Source organism: Mycteria americana, chromosome 19, assembly GCF_035582795.1.
Source record: "Mycteria americana isolate JAX WOST 10 ecotype Jacksonville Zoo and Gardens chromosome 19, USCA_MyAme_1.0, whole genome shotgun sequence".
Classification (NCBI taxonomy): domain Eukaryota; kingdom Metazoa; phylum Chordata; class Aves; order Ciconiiformes; family Ciconiidae; genus Mycteria; species Mycteria americana.
In genome coordinates, this window is record NC_134383.1 from 6,853,935 (window position 1) to 6,881,130 (window position 27,196).

Sequence of the window (27,196 nt, forward strand, 5' to 3'; positions counted from 1 at the left end):
CATTAACAGACCGCATGAGCACCGCACTGAGAACTCTCCTTTGTGTCATACCATTACGAAACTCCTTAATGTGCCATTAATATATATGTTAATATTGAAGCAATGCATGTATCCTGTTATTGTGCAACCGGCAATGTTTCCACAGGAACTCCTCCGATAACAGGCACATATGCAGCGCGTGGTTTTTCAAACCAAAATAACTTTTTTCAGCTTTTTTTTTTTTTTTTTTTTTTTTTAAAGTTCTTCTAAACCAAGAAAGATATTCTGCCAAAGATCAGCCGTGGCTGCCAATTTTTACATGACGGTGATGTAAAGAAATAAGTCTGCAGGGAATATGTTTGATATTTCTCAAATACCATCGTTACCAGACCCCTTTATGTGGCACTGCTGGGATGAAACTCATCTTACATTTGGCATTTCCACGCTCTCCCTGCAAACAGTATGACAGGCTCTCTATATAATCAGTGTTTTCATTAAGCTTTGAAACAGGCACCATATCCCACCTGGAATGTTATTAAATAATCTGTCCAGAGAACTTAGGCAATTACTGGCATTTACTGCTAGATGATGAAAAGCAACCAACAGCACCAATCCATCGAGCTGAATTGGTTTGCTTTGCTCAGCAATGGCATAATAGTTATGAGGGGTCTTTTAAATTCCAAGTGCTAAATGAGCCTTTAATATATGTTTGGTGAACCACATATGAAAAAGCACTTCAATTCTAACATTTTAAAAAAATCCTACTCATCTTTTTCTCTCTCTTGAAGTATTGATGCCATGCCTACAGCTGTCTCTGTTTCCACCCCATCTGCTGGGAAGCCAGATCCAAAGTCTTTCAGTTCACGTAGAGCTTTAGAAAGACTTGCTTGGACACTGCAACCAATTTCACTGTCTTGAAATAGATTTTCTCCAATTAACTCAAGAGTGCTTTTTTAAGTCTTTTTCCTCCTTCCTTTATTAAGTCATTCTATAGAAATGCAAATCTTGCAGTTAGATGGATGCAGCGTTGAATGCATAGAGATGTAGATATATAGTTGGTTTAATAAAAAGATGACTTCTCTTCTGCGTCTTGCCTGTGCATTCGGACCACCACAAACACTCCACCTCCACCACAAAATGACATAGCAGGGGAAAAAAGGGCAACTGAAACTAAAGCAAAATCAGAAATTTATAATCTGATACAAGAATTGGCTCAAAATAACTAAAGATTTCAAATCATTTTAGTCCTTTATCAAAAATAAATTAATGAAACAAAGACAGACTGAGTTTAAGGTATTTGAATAGCTTGCTCCTTCCAAATTTACGAAGTTTCAGACTGACAACACATTCCTACTCCTTTCCAACTTGGAGGGAACAAAATAAGAAACTCTAAAGAAAAAGAAAAATCGCATATTAAAACAAAAATCCACGTGAGTTGTCTTTGCACACATTATGAAGAAGCAAAAAAAAAAAGGCATCATTTTAATTATTTCCTCCTCTCTGTGGGTCACCTTTCATTAAATTGTTGAGAATAAAACATACTCCCACCAAGACGTTAACATCTCATTTCCAGTACTGCTTGGGTGAGGAGACCAAATAAAAATAAATGGCTTCTAGAATAAGACACATCATCCATCGTCAGCATGTAAAACGCAGTCATTAATCACAGAAGCAACCTACTTATTACGGGTATTCAAGCACTGGCAATACAAATGCTTATAAAACAGGGGCTCCTTTCATAATTCCCTGCCCTTGTCTCTCAATAGTTTAGAGGATTAACCCTTTTACAACGAGGGATGGGCAAACTGGTTTTGCCTAATTCCAAACCAACTTGACGTCACGGGTTCGAAAGTTCGACTTGAACTCAAACATTATCAGATGCAGTTTGTGCAGAGGGGAGACAGCAAGAAAGAGCTCAGGGAGAGAAAAAGGAAAGACGACAGTGAAAGAGCAAATCGAAAAACCCAGCAGGACACGGACAGAATGAAAAAAGTCCAGTAAAGGGTCAAAGGATGGATAAAAATTGCTAATGCATGAGTTGAAACCCCTACAGAGTAATAAACGCAGCTTTGTCTTAACACCTATCTTAACGTGATTTGTGGGGAAGTCTCTTCCCTCCTACAGACTTCTCTCTGGTGGGAAAAAAAATACAGATTTTAGTTGTACTTAATTAATCCTCATGAAGAGCACAGTTAAACATACGCAATCCCCACTGACCATATTACTTCGGGCTTCTCTTGCATTTCTTAGCAAAGGATTTTACAATACTCCGCACAAGTGTGTAACGAACCGCTGTTTTCCTTTAACTAATGGGAGAGATGAGGCATGCAGCGAGCATATAATTGGCTCCACGACCTATAGCGAGTCAAGGACAAAGCCAGGTAGAGATGGCCAAACCACCGAGCGTCCACTGCAAAGTTCTCAGCTGTTCCATGGGCTTTGCAAAATCACAAACTCCATTCAGTTATCCCTGTTCCCAACAGCGGCGCGTCCCAAGCTGCCAGCTAAATGAATGCTCAGCAGAAAACGTTCATAGATTTGCAGTCTGATGCAATTCCTTTTCTTTTTCTACACACCCAACACTTCTATAGACTTCAAGGAGTAAATAGGAAGTGGGGACAAGGGGGGAAAGCAAGAGATACTGAGTAAAGCAATATTGGGACATAACCTGCAGCATGCAAAGGGTTAAATTAGAGTTTAAAATACATGAGGCTGACTGTTTACTGATTGTTGTAAGAAGTGAGACACCTGAATGAAGAAAATTCTTGTGGAGAGAAACTAGATGAGGTATGTATTTGAATTTTGTCACAATGTGCAAACTGGCCCCAGTTTAACCAGAGGCAGTAACTTTTCAAACACTTAAATTAACTTTGTCAGCAACTGGACAAACATTTCCAACGTCGGTATCAATTACTGGAGGCAAATGACCCATGATTGGCTTTGGGGAAAACAAACATTTTGAAAAGACAAATTAGAAGAGTCCACCACATTGTAAGCCACACTAAAGCTACGTGCCAGGCACCAGAAATAAACACTTGAGTTTCTTCTTGGATGGATTTCTCAGGCAATTAACAAAGCAGCAATAGGCAGCAGCAGCTATTGCATTATAACTTTCTTCATATGGAAGAAATACTCAGTGAATACCTTGTAGGCTCGACTGGTTTCAGGGTAAAGTGGGCTACGTCCTGGCAAACCGTCAGCAAGAAGTTCAAATCATTGCAGAGGTACTCAGCAATTCAGTACCAGCTCTGCTTCCTAAGAAATACGGGGAGTTTTCCCAAGATATTTTCCCTAAAGGAAATGTTTTTCTTCAACTGAAGTTGCCGTCAAGGCACCGTGATGAATTAAAGCGTTTTCAGTATCCTTCGCTGTCCAAAAGGCTTTTCTATCCCATAATTTACTACAGGAAAGTACCATTTTTATTTTGTAGGCATATACTCGGAGATTGAGAAATACAATCAGCGGGTAAAAACATTATCGCTGGTTTTGTTTTTTGAAAGGTAATACCGAAGTTAAGATCACCGGTGAGTTAATATGAGTCAAACAAATCACGCCTAGGCTGTACTAAGCAGTCAATATCTGTGAATAGATAATAGTAATGCTCAGTTTTTAAATAGCTGTCAACTGATTTTAATGCATTTTTACAAGTTGTAACATGACTAATCGTGCTAATATTAAGAAGGAAGGATAAGGCATGGATCACAGAAATCAGTTTTTTCAAACATAGTAAAGCCACAGATCATCAACTATAGCTATCAAGTTGTCTGCGTTGCTTTTGTGGTAGCGTCTTTGTTTACTGATGGCGAAGAAAACAGGCAGTATTTTTTCCTAAGCTGAGTCTGTGCCACAGAAGTCCTATATCAATCAATGTTTATCATGGTTTTATCGCTTTTTCCTGATTAACACTGCTGGATGGATATCACTTTCACCCTTCTCTGAAGGACAGAAATTTCTATTTCATAGTCGCAAGCTCTTTAGTGTTAGTGGAAGCTACTAATTGATCCTGCTATTAATAGAAACGCATGGAACATAGGAAAGGATATAAAAAAAGGCAAAACAACCATGAAAACTGTGACAGCACAAGAGAAAAGGAAATAATTTGCCAAACTGAGTTTGCCAGACTGAAAATCAAGTCCATTTAGCCAGCTAAACAGCTCTGAAGACACTCCAACACTCCTGCGCTAGCTGTGCATGCAGTCAAGTCGATCTTTTTCGTTTCCACCCACGTCCCATTTTCTGCCCTTTCACTGCTCCGCAAACGTCCGGCATCTCCATCCACCACAAAGACATTTCACAGAGCCTGAGCAACGTCGTGGCCTTAGCGAAAAGGAGGATCAGGCCCTATCTTTCATTTTAAACACAGCTGCTTACGAAGACAGAAAACAAACCAGACCAACTTCAAACCCTGCAGCAGTCCTTTCAGCGCTTGGCATTGACTGGGAGATCGTCTGTCTGTGGGGACGAATTTAGTTCGCTGGGAGAGACAGGAATGACCCCAGTGAACAGCTATTCCCTGTTGTATACACAGCTCGCCACGTCCCAAGCTTTTGACAGGTCTTTAGGGATGGCACTTCGGATGCGGTGCTAAAACCTCCTGAGACAGCCTTCCCCATCAGACAAATGCAAGCCAGGAAACCCTATACCTGCCGACTCTGAGCTGCTCCAAACAGCCCGAGATGCCTTCGCCCTGCTGGAAAAGGGATGGTGAAGAGAAATTCTGAGGACAGAACGAAAAGGATCAATCCTGAATGTATATATATATAAAAAAATACATAAACTGTCTTAAAGCAAGCTTGTAAATCACAATTTAAAAGAGAATCTCCCTGATTTTCTGAAAACACCACCATATGTTGTTAAACTTGAACATATTCATAAATCCATCTTTTTATCATGTAGGTTATTTCTTTTTAAATAATATTTTGGATGCTGTATTTTGTTCAGCTGAGACAAAGATGAACATCCATAACCACTACAGTTTTGAGGTTAGCTCATGCAGAAGGTTCAGCAGGTTATGAGCCGATACTTAGCCAAATAAGCTCTCTAAATCCTGACAATTAGAAGAAACAACACTGGGATTTCTACCATCTCATTTCAGTCGTCTTTGCCGTCTCTCCTCACGCGATCGCTAGCCAGCTAGGCTCTGATGGACAGAAATACATCTACAGTATCAATTGCTGTGACATCTCTCCAGAGCAGACAGGTGCTATAGGGGTTAGGCACCAGCCTAAGAGGTCTCTGTCTCTCAGCCGCAAGAAAAAGGCTTGCATTAGAGCTGTACAAATGAAATACTATCAGTCTGGGATTTCGTCAATGCTTTTGTTTTAATGTAATTTAAGTGCTAAACTACCTTATAATAATGTGCTTTTAAATGTTTACAGTTAAGGCATAATTGAATTTGACTCATTTTGGCCCCGATCCAACTACGATTTAATTGACTTCAGTGGGAGTTGGATTGGGCTCTAAGTAATTTTAACTAAAATAATCCATCAATTGTTCCTCACCCACTTCATCAAACTCTTTCCCATCATTTATGATTGCTCTGTAATTTATTGCAACAAGCTGAAACCAACCCTTCTAACTTCTGGCATGGCTTCCTGTCCCTCAGTGGAGAATTTCACTGCTCTCCAGCAACCTAAGACAGATCTGCTGAAGGACAGCAAAAGAGCACAAGCGAGAGCAGGCGGCAGAGCTCCAAATTGCCTAGTACTGTCCTCTGCTGCTCCAGAAAACTTCAAATATCAGCTCCTCCACTATTTAGTCACTGCAGGAACAAAATGAACTGTTAGCAAAGCTGTCAAGAGGAGGTTTTGAACAAAACAGACAGAAGGGTGAAGCAAAATGTATTCACAAACTCACGCAAATGTTTTGCGGCCAAAAAAAAACCCATTTGCTTCAGACTTCTCATCATTATATCGTATCAATGATTACGTTACTATTTCAGGGGGACTTTTCATATTTCATCTCTTTGACCACAAGAATAAATGCAAGCCAGGGCGCTAGGCCTTCCTAAAGACGTATAATGTTATGCAATTACACGTACGTGATACGTACAGCACGCAAGTAGATCCTTTGCATAAGAAAGTACCACCGCTACTAATTTTGCTTCAAAGATGACAGGTTAATCTGTCATGGAATACCCTATTTAAGTAACCACAAACATATCACACGCGTTTCTCTGTCCTGTAAAAGAAAAGGAGATGCTTTCATTAAGGCTTCAACCTGCCTGTGGTTACACAACCGTGTTTTGTTTTTTAACGTATAAAGGTAGGCTGCTGTACACTAGATGTGGCAATAAGTACCTGTACACGCGAAGCTACAGGGACCTGTTCTTGCTTCAACATAAGTTCTGAAGATGTCTATTAAAATTTAATTCAGATTAAATCCAACCTCTGTAAACTGAAATCCCAGTTAAAAAAAAAAAAAAGAATTTGCATCATCAGGAAAACTAGGCATTAACTATCCTGTAACTTGCAAGATAATCATTAGTAGAAATATCCAAAGCCAAATGGCAAGCCAAGTGTTTAAAGATGACTTTGAGACTACATTGTAAACTCTTATTTTGAAGAAAATCCACAAAATGACTAGTGAGATTACGAGAGTTAGAAGGCAAATACAAAAGCTTCCAATTCAAATCCTTCTTTGCATGAGTAGTCCTGTTGAAGTTAGCCAACTAACTACATGAATAAAAACCACTGGCATGTTAAAGAATTTACAAGATAAGACCTGAATACGCACATCCAAACACATTTTAAGGTCACTGTAAGGTTGTTGCTCCGAATCTCACGAAAAAAAGAACCACATGTATTTGCAAATTTTCTGTCATTACATTTTCAAAAGGAACTATATTTTTGTTATACAGGAAGTTCTGGAAAACTGTTTTTCTCCTTCGTTCAAAAAAAAAAGAAAAAAAATGCAATTTTTTTACAGAAAAATGAAAAAAACAAAGCAGAGATTTTGTCTGGGAGCTGTTAAGGGTGGTGTTCTTTCAAGGTTTTGTGTTTTAGATGAGCTCAAATATTCTGGAAATAAATACTGCCAAAAACATAGCTTTATAAAAATCTTGTACAAGAAAAAGACTGTCTTGTCCCACTCATCATATATGCCAGGGTACTCTTCTAGAAAATGTCTTGTTGTTTTTACTGAAAGTCATTTCTTCTTACTAAACTATAGATATTTATGCTCTACAAAAGTACCAGCTACGAAGAGGTATGCACAGGCCAGTCAAAAAAAGGAAATTAATCGGGGGGGGTTTGTGTGTGTGTGTGGGGGTCCATAAGGAAAAGATGCTGGACTGCCTTTCCCCGTGGCAGACTTCCGAGAGAGAGATTTACAGACAACTAACTCATGTTGACCCCAAGAACGCTACCACCCTCGTGCATTCTCATCAGGTAGCTAGGAGCAGAATCAAACCTTTAGCATCCTCATGGCACGTGTTCTGCCAGCATCACCCCACCCCGTTGGACTCATCCCCTCTGGAGGCCAGGGTACGTTCAGAGGACACGTAAGCAGCAGCAAGTATATAACTTCATTTGCAACACCGGGATGTGCTAACTCCAGTTGGAAGAGATTGGGATACCAGTGTGGGGGTCCACGTTCGGGATGACGGAGGATTATTTTTGGAAAGGCAGTTCTTCACCCTTCCGTTTAGTTACTTAAATGGGTCTCAGCGCCGAGTACCCAAACACCTGTCCGAAATGTCGGCAACTGGTAACTTGGTGTTCTTCCGAGCTGTGTTCTGGCCAAGAAAAGTGAGGAAGAAGATGCCAAGAATCAGTCAAAACGTGAAGTTACATGAGAGGAAGATGGAAAATATTGTGTTAGCCAGGTCCTAACACCAAATCTCTCTATATTTTTAAAGATGACATTACAGTGTAGCTTTGGAAATTTCACATCACTCAACAAGGGCTAGAAGCCTCTCAGTTAGATTCTCCCAGAGAGCTAGGCACACAAGAAATAATAGATAACCTGGGGGGGAGAAATCCATCTCCAATATTTCCCTGGATGGTAGCATTAATATGACCTCACGATTTATTGCCTACTCTGAAACTCAGCTACTCTGAAACTCTCGCGCTCATCTCACCCATGCAATCCATGGTGGGAGAGATCAGACACACCATGGCGCAGAAACTCTTCCTAGCAGAGCGAGAAACGTGAGCGATGCAAAGAGGGGACGCTTTCCTGTCTAAGTCAGTGTGAGCAGACGCTGTCGTGCCCACGAGCAGGAGGCATAACTTGGTCGGTCTCACCCGAGCGGTGCAGTGCTGTGCTCTGCTCCCCACCGAGCAAAAGCGTACAGAGGACGTCTACTGCCCAGCTCCCATTAGCTTGTTCTCGTGGTCCTGTTCTGTTACCGACTTCGCCTTGACTTACACAAACACAGCTGAGATCACAAACCAGGTCCTAAACTTTCCAAGGAACTATTATTTCCTAGCAAATGAAGCTCGTGTTAACATGTTCTGGCTTCTGCAGTCCGGTTGGAGCAATTCTTAAATAGAGCTGACTGAAAACATTTGGTTGTAACTTCATCAAAAAAGAAAAAGATAAAAAAAAGAAAGAAAATTTTGCAATACAGAAAGTAACTTCATTGCTTTGCCAAATGTCTGATATAAAAAAGGAAAGCGTTAGAAAGTTTCGTTTCAGCCTTTAGAAGATATGTTTTCAATATTTTATTCCAGATCAAGTATTTTCTCTGATCTGATTCCCCCCTACTTTTTAAACTTTTAACTTGCCAAAATAAATCTAAACCATTTTGTTTCACTCTGAACTTAAAAGGACAAGTGATTATTATTTCTTCCATCTACCAAAAAACCAAAACATCAATTTTTCTGACTACTTCTAGTATTTCCGCTTTGATGCGGCGAAATTTTGTACACTGTCTGCAAATGCAAAGCCCAAGTTTCCAGTTGCTCCAAGCAGGGCTGCACAGTCACCTCTAACTGGACAAGGTATCAAGGGAACGAGCATAAGAAAGAAATCATCAGCATCAAGAAATCAAGATCATCTGAGCAACAGTGAGCAAGAGCAGAGCCTCTCTCTAACCCAGTAAATGCCAGCAGTGGATCAAGAAACAACTCAAGCGAGCGTATTGAGCAAGTCGTCTACAGAGATCAGTTCCTGATGTGAAGATCAATTCCAGATGATCAGCTCCGCCATCTATCCCGTACAGTTGCGTGCAAATCTTCCTTCCTCACAGGCTTGCACGGAGGGCATGGAAGCGACTTAAAGTCAGAAAGGCAGAGATTTCTTTCCATCATCCAAACCTGCTTACAACACTCCTATCAGCATTAAATCCTTTCTGAAGGTGGATCAACACTCCGATCAACGCACCACCAAGATTAGGATACTGCGAGCTGTCCTTCACCATACTCTTAGCTGGTAAATAAATGTAACGCTCAACACTAATAAATAGAAGAAAAAACAAAAAGTCTCCTTAGCTACTGCTCTGCTCTGTTCCCCGTAGCCTGGCGAGTTGACTGGGAGCTTCACACAACTCACTGGCTCAAAACAGTCTCACCCCTTTTTCCCCAACTTCCCGTGACGATTCTTGCCCTTGCTCATACCCAGCTAGTACAGAAGGCAGCAACGCTGGGGGACATTTATTCTATGAGACGCGTCTTTCTTTTCCTGCAGTTTACAGTAGCAAGTTGAATTAAAAGTCATAAAAATAATAATCACAACAACTTGAGAGCTGCGGCACTAGGTCTGCATTGCGCAGCCTCCGTGAGCAGCATCCAAATTGAGGGCATTTTTTACAAATCTACAGCATTTAAACCTAAACCAGTGTGTAGACAGATTTAAACTGCGCCTCAGCGCAAGCCGTGAGCCTTTAGAAAATAAGGTGTAGGTGTCAATTTTCCCAGTGGAATCCCACATTCATTAATACCTCCTATTATAGCATTCCTCCGCAATGCTTATTCACGCTTAACCACAACCACAATGCTGATTACTTTCCACAGTAGGTTTTACTGCAGTCACCGGGGTGTGATTTTCTGTTTTGTTCCATGTAGTTTTGCCTTTCATTAATTTCTTTTACTATTAACAGTACTGAGATACAGACAGCAAAAGTCAGTCCGGATTCCCAATTTTGAAATATCTAGCACTGAAACTTCTTTAGAGCCAGATTTCCCTGCTCAGTCTAAGTGAGACCTGTTTTCAAATTCAGACTCTGATCTGGCTCTGCTTCTGCAATACCACCTCTAATACTGGATGTAATCTGACAAAGAAAATTGACAGACTCTTCTCCCAGTATATAGTTATTATTAGCCAGCCCATTATTATCCCTCATATGCCACTTTTTGGCATTTCTGAACTATGTTTTCTACTAAAGACATCAAAACATGTAAAAACCAAGGCAGCCATCCTGAAAAACGTCAAGCTCTTTAAAATTAAGTTTTGTGCCCCATCTGCAGCAGTTACAGATGAATCCACTTTCAAAGTCTATAGCGTTTGTTCAGTTTACCTCGGCCGATAAGCTGGTCTTCAGCGTGACTGCTCCAGAAAGACTTGTTCTTGTAGGGCTAAAATGGATGGGGAGTTATTTGGCTGAGAGTTTTGAGAAAACTCAGACTTCCCTGAGGTCGCAGCTGAATAAATCACGCTACGGGAGCAGGGAGACAGTCCCGACAGCAAATTCTGACTTTTCTAGAAGGAGCGCTCCGAGACGTCAGTGTAAACGTGACTGCATCGTCTAGGATCTGTATGCAGTAATGTCGCCTCTGAATTATCTTACATTTATTAGGAATAGACGTATTTTTCAAGATTAATAAGATTTCCTTCATCATTTTGCCTTTACTTCTTGCTATTAAGCTATAGAATTCTACTGAACTTTGTAAGCTAAACCCAATAAATGTTGGCAGTTTTCAAAAGATTTTTTCTTCGTATGTTTGCACAAATAATCAGAAAAAATCCCAAACAGTATTGCAGCAATGTAGATTTCCACACAGAAACACTTACAGCTTTGCAATGGAAGTTGGCACCTACCACTCTCTGCTGCCGTATAAACAAGCATATTCATTTTGGCCTGCTTCCCCCAACAAATACATTTTAGGACACAGGTCTTTAACGGACCTCGTGAGTCATCGAGTCCCAGCTCCTGCCATCGCAGGCACACGTTTAAGACATCTAGGTCTCCTGAGCACCCACTTTACACACCCCAAGACCAAAACTCTTTCCAACGCCTTGCGATCATGACTGGGATGCCACAGCAAACCCTTAGGTCGGCAGTGTACTGGGGGACGGCAATTCAACCCCAGCTGAAGATGCAGGGCTGACGGGAGGCTGGGCACACTCAGGTTCAAGTTAGCGCGGTAGAAGGTATACCCACAACTTTGTATTTGCTTTATTTAACGGGATTAATCCAGCTGTTATGTTTCAGATAACACGCTTTGAACGGATGGCATCTCATTTTTCCCCACGCTGGGACATACGCTACATGGATTCCCTTCTCCTTTCCCACAGTGCCCTGCTTTCCCCCAGGAACTCTGTAACCGTATCTGTTCAATTTAAAGGAAAAAGGTTCAGCAAGTATTGGAGCACAAGAAATGGCTTCCACCCCAATTGTAAATAATGCCCCAGAGCAAATTCAAACCTTGCCCATATCAAAGGCCTTTTTGAACAGAATCAGAAGGAATCTTGTTGTAAGGTCACACATAAAAACTGAGCTGGTTTAAGATGCAATAAATCTCCTTTCTCACCATGGTTTCCTAAAAAGGCTGACAAGACTGACTGAGGACCAGGAATATCAACGCTCATACTTTATCGCACAAGCAACGATTCCCCGCCAGCCCAAGTGGTTGCAGGTATCATTTAGTTTAATCCAGAAAATATCAAATATACCAGGAAAATTGACACCTCAAAAACAACCTTTGGGATAAGCAGTTCATCCTAAGATAAAACACCAGAAGACAGACAAAAGAACTGGAAAAGAAGAAATCAAGTTTTGAACAATTCTATACTAGATACCTACTTACATCAAAACCCCGATTGCACAAATACTGACCAAGGTCTCATTCTCTTCCTCCTCCAAAAAAAACGCAACCCTAACTCAAAAATCCAAAATAATAATTTCAAGGAAGCAAATCAGAATTATTAGTGTTCTTTAAAGATAACTTGGTCCACAGCCTAGCAAGCAGAGTAGTAAACTTCCAAAAAGATGTCAACAAGCTGAGAAAATTAAGGTTACGTCCACTTCCAGAAGTCGTGGCACTTTTCAATATACTTAGAGCAGCACAATCCCCTTCAACACAACTCCCCTTACACCAGTGTAAATATTTGATATCAAAGTAGCTAATTCTCTCAGAAGACAAGTAAAACCACATCGATATAAGGCATCTTTGTACCTGTAAAACTACCTTCATGCAAGGTGTTGTTCTACTATAGCTACTGTAGCAGATAAAAGAGAAAGCAGCGCAGTCCTACCTGAGATATGTACCAGGAAAAAACCTTGGTGTAGAACGGGAATGAAATTACACTGATGCTCATTGCAATTTAAGTTATAAATCACTAAGATAATTTCAAATTGGAGGTATTTTGATGAGCTCCAGAATGGGTCTGGCTAGAAATGAATACACAGCATAGATAACAAATAATTTGCGCTACAACTTCTGCTAAAATAAACCTAAAACTCATACAAAGCTCTCTCTTGAAAGAGGCAATGTGATTCTTTTCAGTTCAGCCATCTTAATTTAATTGGGATAGTTTAGAAAGGACATGCAAGACCAATACTGTCCATCAGCAATACACAATGTCATGAATTCCACTATCACCAGGGGTAGCCCACAACTTTGCCCCCCCCCAGGTGTTTATTTTTCAAGCTATTTTAGTTACTTTGATAAATATGAAACATTTCCAGTTTGACCTCATAACATCATACACTCACAACGTCCTTTGAGTCTTTGTCATGCCCCTCACTACAAATACGGCATTTGGATTTTGAATGTATCGCTAAACCAGGGTTTTAAAAAATTCAGGAAACAAACCAGAATTGGTACAGACTCACCTACAAATATTTTTAGATGTAAAATTGAAAAATTATATAAAGACACTTTGAGAAGTGACTCCTATAGGACTCTGCTCACTCGAAAAGCAACCTTCAGAACTCACTGCAACAAACCAAGCGCAGTATACGTTAACACTGTAATCATTACTTATACAAATTAATTAAGTATGACATAATATGAAAAGCCAATAAAAATATAAATATAATGAAACAAAATAAATAATGTTTTCAATAAGTCATCACAACCCAAAAAGTCATAAATCAAAGAGATATTAACTGCCATCTGAAAATATTTCTGTTTAAATATCTTTTGTTGTTGTTGTTATCATAATGGCTCAGAACCTGGGCATTTTGTTACAGATTCAGTATGAGTATGGCTTTATTTATTTGGCTCAATAAATGTCACAATAGATGTTCATATACCAAATTTTAAGCTAACGATGGATCGTTTGACATTTTTCTTTCCAAAGAAGAATTTTAGCTGGGGCTCGTTCCAAGCTCTTCGCAATGGGAATCTCCCCCGTGAGAGCGGTGAGCTTCGCGTTAGACCTCCTGAACGCTCCTCACAACTAAAACGTCAGTCTTCGCCTTCACGATGCACAGGGAAAAGTCCCAAACGCTCCTTCCACCCCCCATCCCCCTCTACTTAACAATTTTGTTTTGTCCCAGGTCAGCTGCACATGCTTAAATATTTAGTCTTTGATCATAGCCAAAAGAGAAAATATTTTCCATTTGGTTACCAATGTTTTTTCCCCTTTGCTTAACAAAGGATGTTGTTAAACACACATGCTGCACAACTACAACATCTTACATCTTTCAGCTCCAAATAAATTATAAAGGCATACCAGACTTCTCTGACTTCACCCAAGATGAAAGAGCTAGTAACTCTTTAGCCCATGCAAACGCCTACAAAATCTGACTCCTGACTCGAGAAAAAGCCATGCTGCTGAAGAGAAGTTCCGCTGAAGTAACTAATCACTCATTACTGCTTCAAACGCTCCCGAGTCCCAGCTATGACTATACTGGCAAGGTAGATTTTGCTGATTTAGATTAAGATTCCTTTCTTTTAGACTGCAAAGAGGCTAAATGCTCACTCCCTTCCCAATTAACTCAAGAGACAAAGGAAACGCAGGCAGTAAGTTAGATGCCATAGTGCTGTATTTCTGCAGTCTTTAGTCCCTGTAAGTGGGTTTGGGTTTTTTTTGTTTGTTTGCTTGCTTGTTTTGGTTTGTTTGGTTTTTTAATAGATTTGTGTCGGGTATTTTTCAAATTCTTTCATATTTAGTTATCAATTGTGCCACTGTCCATTTCTTAGACAATGACAGAATTTCCTCCCTTTTATAACAAAACAAAGTTCCCATTACCTAATACGTATAGGACTTCAATTGTACCTATAAACCTTAGAAGGCTTACAATTTGGAAGCGTGGACTTTTGCAGCAGTTTCTTTTGTGGTTTTAAACCTACAAGCAAACCTCTCTCCGTACTTCACTTCCCAAGCACTGCAACTCCCTAAAGCTTATTCCATTAGAAGCAGATATTCACAACCCACCCTGACACAGGGACAGGCCAGAGCTTGGGCTGGAAACACAATCTTGAGGGCAAAGTCATTAAAAATCCCAGGCACAAAGAGAAATAAGGCTTTAATTGAACAGTAACCACACGAGTCATGCTAGCATCACTCAGAAGCCACTGCTGAATCATCTGAGGATTATTAATGATTATTTAATGAATATATATTAGTCTTGCAAAGACAATGTTCGCTATACTTGACACAGAACTACATATTAAAAAAAAAAAAAATCTCTCTTTTTTTCCCATGGGGATGGTGAGACTCAAAACAGCTGCTGGGAAACGCCCCACCCATCAAAAACGCTAAGGATCCCTTCGCCTAAACGTGACATTCAGATCATGGTTTTTGATGCCCAGTTAAGTCGTGCATGCTTCTGGATGCTGGTAAACATTCAGGTTAATAGTCCTTTTGGGTGCTAAAGGGAGCTTTCTTTTCTGCTTCCTCTTTCGGTACAGAAGGAGATAGCAACCTCTTTCCTCTTCCTGGCAGCCTGAGGTCTGTGGAAGTCACGCCATTGACCCCGATGTGAGCAGAATTGGGCCCTCTCCGCGTAACTGCAAGCTGCCACACACTGAAACCATTTGGGACTTTCATGCCTATTTTGGCCAAGCACAGAATTTCACTGTCTACGCAGTATTGAGGGATCAGCTCTGGAAAAATCCCCTTGTCAGCAATATCTTGATTAACAACCAGATCTTCTCGTATAAAAATACGTCAGCAATTAGTTAGAGAAGGCAAGGAACGTCACGCACAAATCGATCGGAAGAAATAAACGTTGAATGAGGATCACGCTATTCGCTTAACCCTTTTCAAAAAGTTGGTCATCATGGGTCTTAATTCTGATCCGGCCTCCTAATCGCTTCTGGATCTTTAATTATTAGTATTTACAAAATAAATATTGAGGTTGGAGGAAGACTTATGCTGGGACCAAGGGTTTACTGTTTACTCTACTCGTCAAACTCTTAGGTAACCTAACAGCAAGTTTTATATTAGCACAGCTCTGCTAAGACCAGAAAAGTTCCTTCTTATTTACATTCAGCTAAGCATTAGAAACAAAACACCAAACCTAAGCCTAAGTGCAGGCCTTGAATCTTTAAACACAACTTAATACAAACGCAAAATGAACATTCCCAGGAAAGAGAAAGGAAAAATAGAATTTTATGACCTTGAAATAGATATTATTTTACCGGGAAGTAGTCCTTTACAAATATTTTTCAACAGTTACGATTTTTTGAAGGACGTATTTTTAAGTTTCAGTTTCACCCTCTGATTCTCTTAAGACATTAGGTGTCACCATTGGAAGTGTGGCCTCATGGGAAGAATATAAATCTGGAAAGCTGCCTACTTCACCAGAAAAAAGAAAGATTTTTTTCTTTTTTTAAATCTGGAATGCATTATAAGAATGATATTTTTACTTTTAACGTGGATTTTTAAAAGCTCACATGGTACCAACCTGTTTATGAAATTTAATAAGGCCCACGGTCAAGACCCAATCGCTCATTTTGTTGCGTTAAAATCAGCGGTATCTGCCCCGGACAGAGATCCATTTGTATGTATTTATTTGTGGTGTCTACATCTACAAAATCAACACAAATATTTTCACCTCATCTCTGTTAGAAATGGCCTAAGTGGTTTCAGAGGCAGAGAGAATTTAGGGTAGAAAAAATTGTGTCTCGACAGCGGTTTTTCTCCTTTTCCAAATTTTCTGTTCATTTTTTTGTACTCCCCCAGACGGCAATGAAAACCCCACCGATGGTTTCAAGGGGCACAAGACGAAGGCCGCTTTCTCCCGGGGGACCTGCGCTGCTCTTAACTCGGGATCATTTGCACTGGGTACTTATTTGTGAACCCCGGAGGAAGCCCGAGGCCGACTCCCACCTCTGCGCACCGAGATTACCAACGTGGCCCCGAAGATTTATCAAACGACATCTCCCCCCTTCCCTGGAAGACCCGGGGAGCGGGAGCAAATGCGAACCCCTCCATCGGGGATGGGGCGTGAAAACTCGGGTGCACGGCAGGGACAGGGTCTGGGGGAGCCTCCTTCGCTTCGGAGGAGCGGGACACGCAGCGGTTTGCTCGCCCCAGCCAGGTAGGAGAGGCTTGGCTTGCAAACGGGGCCTGAGCGCCCGACTCCCCACCGCGACGCATCCTCCAAGCCCCCGGGGCAGGGGGCTGCTTCGCTCCCGCTTCCCTCGGGAGAGCCCCCCCCGGCTCCGCAGGCCGCGGGGAGCGGGCTTACCGGCGCAGGAGTGCAGCGGCTTGGGCCGGACCAGGAGGGACGGGCAGACGGAGTAGAGGGAAAGTTTTTCGAAGTAATCGCAGGTCTCCTTGGAGAGGATCTCGTCGATCATGAAGGTCTTGTAGCGCCGCCTGCCTGCCTTGGCGCGGCCGGGCGCGGCGAGACGCGGCTGCGGCTGGCAGTGCATGGCGGGGCCGCCCGCCGGCCCCGGGGCTGCGGGGCTGCGCCGGGCTGCGAGAGCCGCGGGCGGCCGCGCATGGGCGCCCGGCGCCTCCGAGCGCTGCTCCCGCTGCTGCTGCTGGCGGTGGTGCTGCTGCTGGTGCCGCTGCTGCTGCTGGTGGTGGTGGTGCCGCCGCCCGCTCCCGCCTCCCCGCTGCCTGTTCCGCTCCGGGCTGCTGCTCCGCTCCCCCCTGCGCTCGGCAGCGCCGGGCTCCCCCGCTATATAAACCTTCCGATAAGCATCTCTCCACGTCCTTTTTAGGACGCTCCGGCTGTCAATCAGGACGCCCGTTGCTCCCCGGCGAGCACCATTGTTACCCTGCGCCGGGCTGGGAGGATCCCGCCGCTCCTCTCCCCTCCCTGCTCTCTATTTTAAGATACTGGGGTGTGCGTGCGTTTCTTTCTTTCTTTTTTTTTTCTTTGTGCAAAAACTGGAAAAGTTCCAAATTAGGGCTGGCTTTTTTTTTTCCCCCCTCCTTTCTTCTCTCCCTCCCCCCCTCCTCTAGCCTGTAATTAGTTTAAAAAATTAAAAAGTGCACATCCCGCAAATGCGGGCTGCCGGCGGGAGAGCTCCTCTTCCCGAGCCCCTACAGCTTTCTCCGATCGGCACCAAACCTATTCCCCAGCCGCGAAGTGCTGGAGAGCGGCGGGGTGGGGGGGGAAACTACTATTTATAGGTACCTTGCTGAAGCAAAAGCTGCCTTTTGCGGAGCACGCTACTCATTCCCCGGGTTGCTCTCGTAGCCTGAGCTGATTTACTGGCGGATCGCTGCTTATCTCAGCTGGATTTTTGCAAAGATGAGTTTTGAGCCCCTTCTACTGAGGACGGACCCCAGGCAGCCCACCGGCAGTGGGTGCCGAGGTTTCCCCGCTCCCCCAAAGCTGTTTCTCCTCGCAGGCTGAGCCCCGAGTTGTATTTCTCTGCTCTGTGGCCTCTCTGCAGCAGCTCCCCTGATTTGCAGGGAGGACTGCTCCCAAATGGGGATTTTAACCCGCTGAGAAATTACACCGTGCCCTGCTTGGGGTCGGTGTGGTTGAGCACAGGAATCACCGGGACACCTTATTCAGGGGAAGGCGTATCAGGAAGAGTCCTCCCGATTTCAACCGGTTGCTGCACGGTTTTCCAGAAACCACAGCAGCTCGCAATTACTTGCAGCCGCAAAGTTTAAACGGGTAAGGAGAGGCTCAGTATGGAAATGTGCCACCCCCCAAAAAAAATTATTCGCAGGCTTCATATGAGGATTTAAATATAATCTGCAAAACATTATCAGCCACCATTTAGTTTTCATGCTTTGGTGATCCAAAGGGCAGCAAACTCTTATTTTACTATTAGAAAACTCAATGTGTTTTTGCAGAAGGAAACAACTGTTTCAAACTCTCATAAACAATTTGAGCAACTTTTATTTTATTGATCTATATTTTTTAAAAGCCCTCAAAAATCTATAAACTATCTTTAACCTCTTTTGTAAAAGCACCATTTGTTTTTCAATTACAAGGATCATTTGGCTTTAAACTTCAGAGATACATTTGCTGATTTGGAGAGCCCTAAAACCAAAAAAAGGAGACTCGCATTGTCCACACACTGTCAAAACTGGAAGGCAGATGCAAGGAAATGTAATACTTTTGATAGATCTTTTGAACTTTTTTCTTAAAAACTCGTTACGTGGTTTTAAAAAACACGGCACAGCAAATTATATTAAAGATAAACCAAAGTGTTCTGCACAGTGAGCCATTGGAACGGCATTCTCATTGAAAATAAATTGGTTGGAAATGGTTTTACTTCTTTTTATTTTGAGAAACTAAAGCAATCTAACAAACAGGAATTTAACTAGAATGACAACAACCACTAATGAGTTCAAGGACTTTTTTCCCCCCAATGATATAACTATTTTTAAATTACTTATCTGTTGCTAAACAAACTACAAATATTTAAGGAGATTTGCTGACTGCATTATGAATGTAGCTTTATGAATAAATCAGACATCAAACATTTTAGGAACATACTTTCTTTGCTTCTTTTTCAGACTTTTTTTTTCCCCAAGAAAAAATAATTACCAGTAACATTAACTTAAGCAATTGCTCCTTGCTGATAATTATTGCAAAGAATATTTCAGAAGCAATGTCCTGAGCAAGGCACTGATTTAAATCCTGAAACAGCAGAAACCAGCAGCAAATGGCACTTTGCTCCACCGTGCTTCCTCGGTGTCTGGGCAGTAGCTGCAGCCCCCCTACCCCCACTCCAAATTCATTTTGCATTTACTGGCTTCGCAAAACCCGACAAGACGCAGCAGAGGAATGTTTCCTAAATTGAGAGTGCAATGCAAGCACTGGAAATCAGAGAGTCTTCCATGAGCCCGACTAGCTCCAGCCCAGAAATCAAGAGGGGAAGAAAACCATCGGCTCGCCTAACTCGCACACAACTGACCGCAAAGACAAGAGTCTCCGCTTGTCTTTAAACGTTTCTTTCTCACATCTGAAGGGCTGGATATCCAGAGATGTGGGGCTGGCACCTCTGCCCGTGCTCTAGAAACACCGATGCCCTCACCGGAGCCCAGGGAGATGAACTGGCAGGTGGGATTAGCATACCCTGGCCTGTCTCTTTATTTCTTTTATTAATGAATTAAAAAAAAAAAAAAAAAAGTGGCCAGAGCAATACGGTGGGTTATGTCGTATGAAACACACACTGGCTGTCAATCAAAAAGGGGGTGCTTTGGTCAGGAATAATCAGGAGTTTTGTTTCCAACATTAATGAAGTGGCTGGAATAGCAAACATCTGCCAAGGGGACTCAAACCCCGAGCAGCTGTTGGAGCCCCCAGTGCTCTTCCCATGTAGGACAGCCTTGCTGATAAGTAATTCTCCCTAAGGTTTCTCTAGTGGTTGAGAAATGGGGCCGTACGGGAGGGTGAAAGCAAAAAGGCATGTTAGGAAAGGTTTGGAGGGCAGAAGACTTGACGCAGTTTGTGTGCGTGAGCCCAGCACCTGCACTCCGCAAATGGCAGCGTGACAGCAAGTTACCAGGATTTCTGCACATGCCCTTTTCCAAGGGGGAAGGGGGAGTGAATCCAAGGGACACGATCCCGCAATTCACCGACTGAAGCAATTTTTTGTGTGTGTAAAACCAGTATCAGAACTGAGGAGGAAAAGAGCACTGCTCCGAGCTTGTCCGTCAGCAATGGGTTGTTAATGATGACGAGCAGGGAGTTCAGCCCTCCACCAGAGAACTGAAAGTAGATCCTCCAGGAGGGCAGTCGTGTTCAATCAGAAAACATATGGCAGGAGACCTTCTGAACTAGGGTTTCTGGAGACAATGTGCTTTAATTTGGAGACAATTTGTGCTACCAAGCACTTTTTGTGCAGTACTAGAACCCCACTGGTGCTGTGCACCTCAGGGAAAACGATTAAGCACTTTAGACTTGTTTAGTCCCAGCACAAACATTATCATAACATGGTGATTAAGGCCATAGGAATTAAGCTGCTGCATTACTAAATTTATTATTTAGGTAGTACCCAAGCACCTGGCTCTGCTCAGGGAAGAGTTAGCTGGTTGTGATTACTTGCTTCTGTATTTGTACATTGCTTAGCACACTGGGATCGTTTGCCTAAGGAGAGGAATTCTGTCTGGAGGGTTTTCAGCTCCCTAGTTTTCCCATTTAAAGAAGAATCTAAAATGCAAAAAACCTGCTTTTTTTCCTGCCCGTTCTGTCAAAAAAAGTGCCAAAGCCTTAAAGTGCATTGATTCTTGTTCTGAATTCCTGTTTCCTTATCAAAAGGAAAAGATACCTTTCGCAAGCCCCTGACATTGTCATGTTTAATCACTAGAAAAGTCCCTTTTCCAGTGAAATCCAACCACCTTTGAAAATAGATTCATACAGACATAACCAATCCTGTTAAACACCAACACTCTCATCTTAAGTGTATGCCTTTTCCAGCATGATATTGCGCTTGATACCCGACCCACTATAGAAAAAAAATCAAATGTGTGGCTAGAAACAGGGAGGCACAATTTGGGCCAGTGTTTTGCTCAAGGGAAGCATATCCAGAGGCTTTGTCCTCTCAGCGTGAAAGGTCTTGGTGCATGAAAGTCCCTTTGAGTAAAAGATCTCAGCATCCATCTCGCGTAAGTAAAGAGGGTTTCTAGTATGTGCCCGATGCCAGAGAAAACGGCATTGCCCAGAAAGCTTTTTTTAAAACCAGGAAAAGAGCATAAAATCTCCCCACACAGGCACACATAAGGTAAACCCAATGAGCCCCTTAGTCTTCTATGTTCCCCTGACAGAAATGCTTTTTGACAGTCAGCCAGCTCTGAGCAGGGTCCCTCTCCCCCATCTCCTGGAAGGCCTCTGTAAAAGCAGGATCCCATCATAGGATGGAAGAGAAACTGAAGTGTTTGTTGACTCTGCACTTTACCTTGGCCCCTTTGCAGATGGCAAGATGATACCACTGGGCACCGTGCGATGTAATAGAAAAAGCAGAGCGGTAATTGCACATGCTCACGCACTCCATTGGCTTCAGGGAGGCTGTTGCTTCCAGCTTATCTTTACAAGCAAATTTCACTCCTGGCCTAAGCGACTGTGGAATAGGACTGCTCCAAGTCCAGCGGTTTCATTGGAATTTTTTTTTACAGCTCCCAAAGCTACAGAGTCTGTCTCAAATCCTCACAATTACATTACTTCTCCTGTCACCTTTAAATCTGTCTGCAGCCTCTTTGAGTGTCAACAGACCTCACTCTGAGCCCAACTGATTCTCCTCCTATTCCCCCTGCCCCACTGTGATGCTGCAGCATTTGTGCGGTCCAAACTGGCCCTGGCTTCGCTAGCAGGTTTTGTCCCTTAATGGGCAGACCTGGGCTTATGGCAGCAACACTACAAAGTAGCCCCCTTGATGTGGTCAGAATAAATCAAGGCTTGAGTTACTTTCTTCAATAAAATCATAGCGAAAGCTGAACTATCAATTGGGACACCTTTGTTGCTCTGCCACAAGCCTTAAACCTAGTCTCTCTTGCTTAGAGCCCACTTTGAATCATCTAGAAATAGAGTATAATGGTACTTATGTGAGTGAAGCCAGTGACTAGTCCTCAAATTAGTTAAGATGCTCTACTTTGAAGTACTAATACAATTAATATTAATTGTTTTTCAGTGCTGGTAGCAGGCTCAGAATGCACAAGCCAGAAAGAACTCGTCACACAGATTGTAAAGTCCCTTAGAACAGAGATATAGATATGGTTTCAGATCTACATGCAGAGAAACTGAGGCAGAGGCTCCCTCTGTTAAGTCTCAGGACAGAAGCCAGACCTCACTCCACATCGTGCATTCTCCAGGTGGAGACCATAATCTAAATCCCAGTATTTTCCTCCTGTGACCTCATTTTTTCCCCATAACAGCACTGGGGGCTGACAGACAGCGTCTTGCTATTTTTCCAGTTACCTTTTTGCAGGCATGCACAACACCCGAGCAGCTTTTCCTGCCCTAGGCTCTACTGCTACCAAAATCGAACCAGATCCTGCCGTCGGTGGTGGTGGTTGGAGTGGTTTCCATGAGCTCACCGGGGGTGTTGCCTTGCCACTATGCAGGGAACCAAAGAACATACCAAACTGGATAGAATAAATCATTATGAACCCTGAGACAGACTCACTGGCAGAACTGAAGGCATTTAGAGAGATATTTATGTGGTGGCTCTGATTTTCTGGGTGTTGTATAGATACCACGTACACCTGAGTTTACACCAAGAAATGCATGCCATCTTTCAGCAAGTGGGGATTTGTTTTTTCATGCTATAGCTAAGAAGCTAGAATCCAGACTTGTAAACTAGGGCTAAGGAGTTTGGGAGCAGCAACCAGGAATGCAAAGGAGCATTCTCTGTCATCCTGAGCAGTAAAACACACCAATGGGACTTGCTGTGGAGCAAAGGTAGCAGGTCGCATCGGTCAAGGAGAGGTCCACTGCTGAGGAAGAAAAGAAATCCTGGAGAATATCACAGAAGGCAACTGTTCCTGCTACTGTCCTAAGCACACCACCTGAGGGTCCAGTTTGGGCAAGACAGATGTGCCTGGTCCCCTACTATTCATCCCAAATATTAATGGGACAATAAATAGTGATTTTCCCCATGCATCCATTTCTCCAGGGAACTCCACACTGCAAAACCATCTCTTCCTCATCATCCTACCCACATTGCTGTCCTCTCCAGGATCCCAGTGAAAACAGAGACACCTATTTTAATATGGCCAAGGTAACAAAAATCTCATTTAAGCCACTTTCCTAGAGGGACTGGAGCCAATGGTAAGGGGAAGCATCTGATCTCATGAGAATGAGAGTGTTTGGGAACAGAACATCTTAAAAAAGCTCCTCCGATTTTTTGGCATGGTAGGCTTCCCTAATCTAACACCGCTTCACTCTTTAATCCATACTCCAGCCTAATTTGGATGAAGATCCACATGCAAATGCTCACTGCTTCATCCAGCTTTGCCTAAGGCCAATTATTTTTTGCACAAGGCTTGCTAAATCTCTGCCAAGCTGGATAGTAGCGTGTTAAAAAAGGAAAAATCAAAATATTTCCAACTCCTTCTATAAAAGGGGCCTGCATGCTGCATGTTTTGGTGTTCTGTGACTGATACTTTATTCATTATTCACAAGGATTATATCTGTTTGTTTTCTTTTTTCCTACAAGACAATTTACCTGAAAGCAAAGAAAAAAGATCCCAAACCAATAGACCAGAAGAATGTCTCCAGTCTCCATAGAGACACCAGAAAAACACCATGATCATGTGAGTTGTACACAAGAAGCCTATTCATACTGGAATGGGTGGTGTTCCAGGACTTAAGTAATTTTGACAATCTGCCACTATCTCAGCCTGCAAGAAGCCCAGAGGGAGTTACTGATGCCATCGAGTACTGATCTTTATAAATGGTTTCTAGACAGCCTTCATCATTCTGGACTGTGCAGGACCCCAAATCCAAACCTGCAGATGGATCTTAGCACAGCCATTCAAAAGAAACCAAGACCACCATCCCCAGAGAGAACCCAGATGCTGTGTGTCTACACGAACCGCTCAGGCTTCCCCTCCCAAGCAGGCTGCAGAGAGCCGGGCATTGCCTGCAAGAAGCCCAGGTCTCGCTCTTCACTTACCCAGGCACCGTGCTGCTGCAATTCACTGGTGTAGATAGACTCTCAATTAATACAGGTACAAACAAGGAGAGACAGGGGCTCTGGAAGTCAATAAATTCATACCAGAATTTACTGTAGCACTGCTGGGTCTCAAGATTTCACAGGTAAGGCTGAGACTTTCATTGCCTAACACTAAGAGAAGGGCAGAGAGATTTCCAAGATGCAGAGCCTGATCTTACCTATAAATAGATTCATTCCTTCTAAACAAGGAAAGAGCAAAACCTCAGCTGCAGTGAAAAACCCCTTTCAGAGGTTCTGGCCAAATTTACTCTTCTGAGGTAGTCTGTTCACAGGCAAAGGGCTTGCTGTATGCATGGAAGCCAGCCAAGGCAGGGTTTGGTGCCTGTAACACAGAGAATCTCCCTCCTATTAAAAGTGCCTAATTTGGCTGCCTATGATGCTCAGTGCCCTTCCTTGACCTGCCACAAAGTCTGCATAAATTCCTACCTGTGGAACAGCTCAGGAACCGATTTCATGGCCAGAGTTGAAGAATGATGCTATTCCCAGAAGGATTTGTTGCTTGGGTTGCAGAAGCTGGGTATTTCAACACCAGCTAGGAACCAGCACACAGCTCCAAGGGTTCAGGAGCACTGGGTTCTGGGGCACTCCAAGGGTTCTGGGGCACGCTGCACAGACAGCCTGCAGTACACTCGGATTCATCAGCCCCAGCTCAGTCAAAACTACTTGTAGCACTGAATCCCTCAGAGTAGCCTTGGACTAAAAGATTTGGCCCTGAAGAATGACCTGTCTGCACCAGTGCCGTTCTGGAAGCAAATCTGTCACACTCCGGATTGCTTAGCAACAGCCAAGGCACCCACAGGAGTCTGCAATCCATCAGGTTGTGCCACTGCTCACCTCCACAATAACTGGCTCTGCCTCACTTCCCTACTGTTTGCTGCCACAAGTTTGCAGATAGAGCTTTTTGGATGATCCTGGCTCTGTGCAGGGACAAGCCCTGCCGCCAGCCGAGGGTTCAGACAAAACGGCTAGTGCCCATGAGGAACAGGGAGAAATCAACTATAATTCAATTGCCACTCAGTATAATTAGGACATTAAAATACACGTAGCTGTTAAGACCCTGGTGCCAACGGTTAAGCCACAGAGCTTTTACTGTGTTATCAATCTAAGTGTGGGAGTAGGACATCAAACAGCTGGTATACGTGTCCAATCCCCTTGCATTTAACGAGCACCTCCAAGTTCCTTGACTCAGATGTCCCATTTTTCTGCCCATAATCTCAGCTTTATGCTTGACCCTGAGCTGTTTGTCTTCTCACCATTACCTGTTTCCTTGTCTGCTCTCTCAAAAATGCTCTCAACAGTCCTTTCGCAATGGCATTCTGAAAGACCTTATTCCCTACTGCCAGGGACCTTACCACTTCTGGGAGCCTCAAGCCTGGTATTAGCTGCGAACCAATCATAGCGCAGTGTCTTTTACTCAGGGCTTAGCTCAAGACTGCACAGATCTTGATCATGTCTGTTTGCAAGCAAGAACTGTTCTCATTTGCCTTCCACCCATTTCAAAGATTTCCCAAGGTAGGTAAAGTTCCACTCTCCAGCTTGCTGTAGACAGCAGGAATTGAAAAACATCTTTAACACAGAAAAGCAAGCTCTCTAGACTCTGCCTGAAAGCTTGTTCCTGCTACCTGTCTACCACTTTGCCACCAATCTGCCATTAACATTTCTTCCTATTCCAGAGACATTCCTGCTTATTACACTAATATTTTACATTTAAAATTCTTCATAGCTTAGCTGCATTTTATTATCTCATTTCCTATTATTTTCTTCTTACTATCTTACCAGAGTTGAAGCAGAGCCTTCCTTCCTGTTTAGCATCTCACATTTTGCTCTGAAAATCTCCCTGCTATAAAAAAAAAAAAAGGAAATAGAGAACTCTGGCTAAAAAAATAGAAGGGAAGCTCATCTTTTATAAGAAAGGAAGGGTGCCCATGCCCCTGCATTTCCACCTGCAAGCACTAATTAGGGGTCATTGTGCTAAGTGCCTTCTGCACTATAAAAAGGCGACATGGCAGTCTTAGAGAGACCTGTAATAGTTATGGTTGCTGGTTATACTGCAGTAATAATTCAATATTAATCTCAGCAATTGAAAACAAAGTGTTCTAGCTATTAAAATAGGCAAGGTCAATATAAAATGAGTCTATATAGACTATGATTGTACAATATTGGCCTAAAAAGATACCATGAAGAAAAGAAGTCTGAGATCTTATAGTAAGGGCATCTTACTATAAACCATGTTTTACTATATAGAGCTCTTTCTCTCTTTCTTTTTTTCTCAATTCTGAGCTTCAAACAAATGTATTTTTTAGCACTGAAAGAAGAATGTTTCAAGACTTAGTTTTGGAATTCTTACTAACTCACATGAAACTTTACTTTCATCAGCCATAGATCTCTGTTGTAGGTAAGAAAGCTCCTTATGAGCTACAAGGGGTCAGGAAGTACTCTGAGACTCCTTAGTCTTAATTCTTCTCTGCATCCTATTCTATGCTTTTTGTATTAAAGAAAATGATTATTTACCACAGTTGTAGCTCTGAAGTCTAGAAGAATACTAAATGACTAGGAAAATATAAGCATTAAAGTAGGTATGTACATTGGTACATGGAAGAAGAGTCAAGGCTTACAGAAAGTCTTCTATTAAGTGAGCAGAAAGAAATGGTTCAGCTGCAGCTAGAGAATAAACCAAGATACAACATTTCGCATTGTAAAACAAGCTTGTTTTCAACTTATTACTACCACTTCATAGCCTGTTAGTGATTATCAGTAATGAAAAAGCTTACTTCAGCCTGTTCTTTTCCAGTGAGATGTCTGCCCCTAGAATGACAGAAATAGGAGTTCTTCCCTTCTATAACGGAGTAGAATAACGAATAACTTACAAAGGAAACATACAGCATCTCTGATCCAATTCTTTCAGAACAAAAATCTGTGCAGACATGGATGGGCAGCTGGGGTGAGAAGGATGGGGCTGACAAGAAATGGTAATAGCATCACTAGCTGGAAAGCTTGGCAGTAAACTA

The 27,196-nt window shown here is 42.6% G+C and overlaps 1 protein-coding gene across 1 annotated transcript in view; it reads right to left on the reverse strand.

Annotated features, from left to right (window-relative positions):
• Window positions 1-17,065, reverse strand: part of BARX2 (BARX homeobox 2) — a 35,611-nt gene extending 18,546 nt beyond the window's left edge. The window contains exon 1 of the mRNA XM_075521172.1: window positions 16,787-17,065. Within this exon, the coding sequence (XP_075377287.1) occupies window positions 16,787-16,973 (187 nt within the window). The 5' untranslated portion in view covers window positions 16,974-17,065. The remainder of the gene's footprint in view (window positions 1-16,786) is intronic.
• Window positions 17,066-27,196: the final 10,131 nt, after the last annotated feature.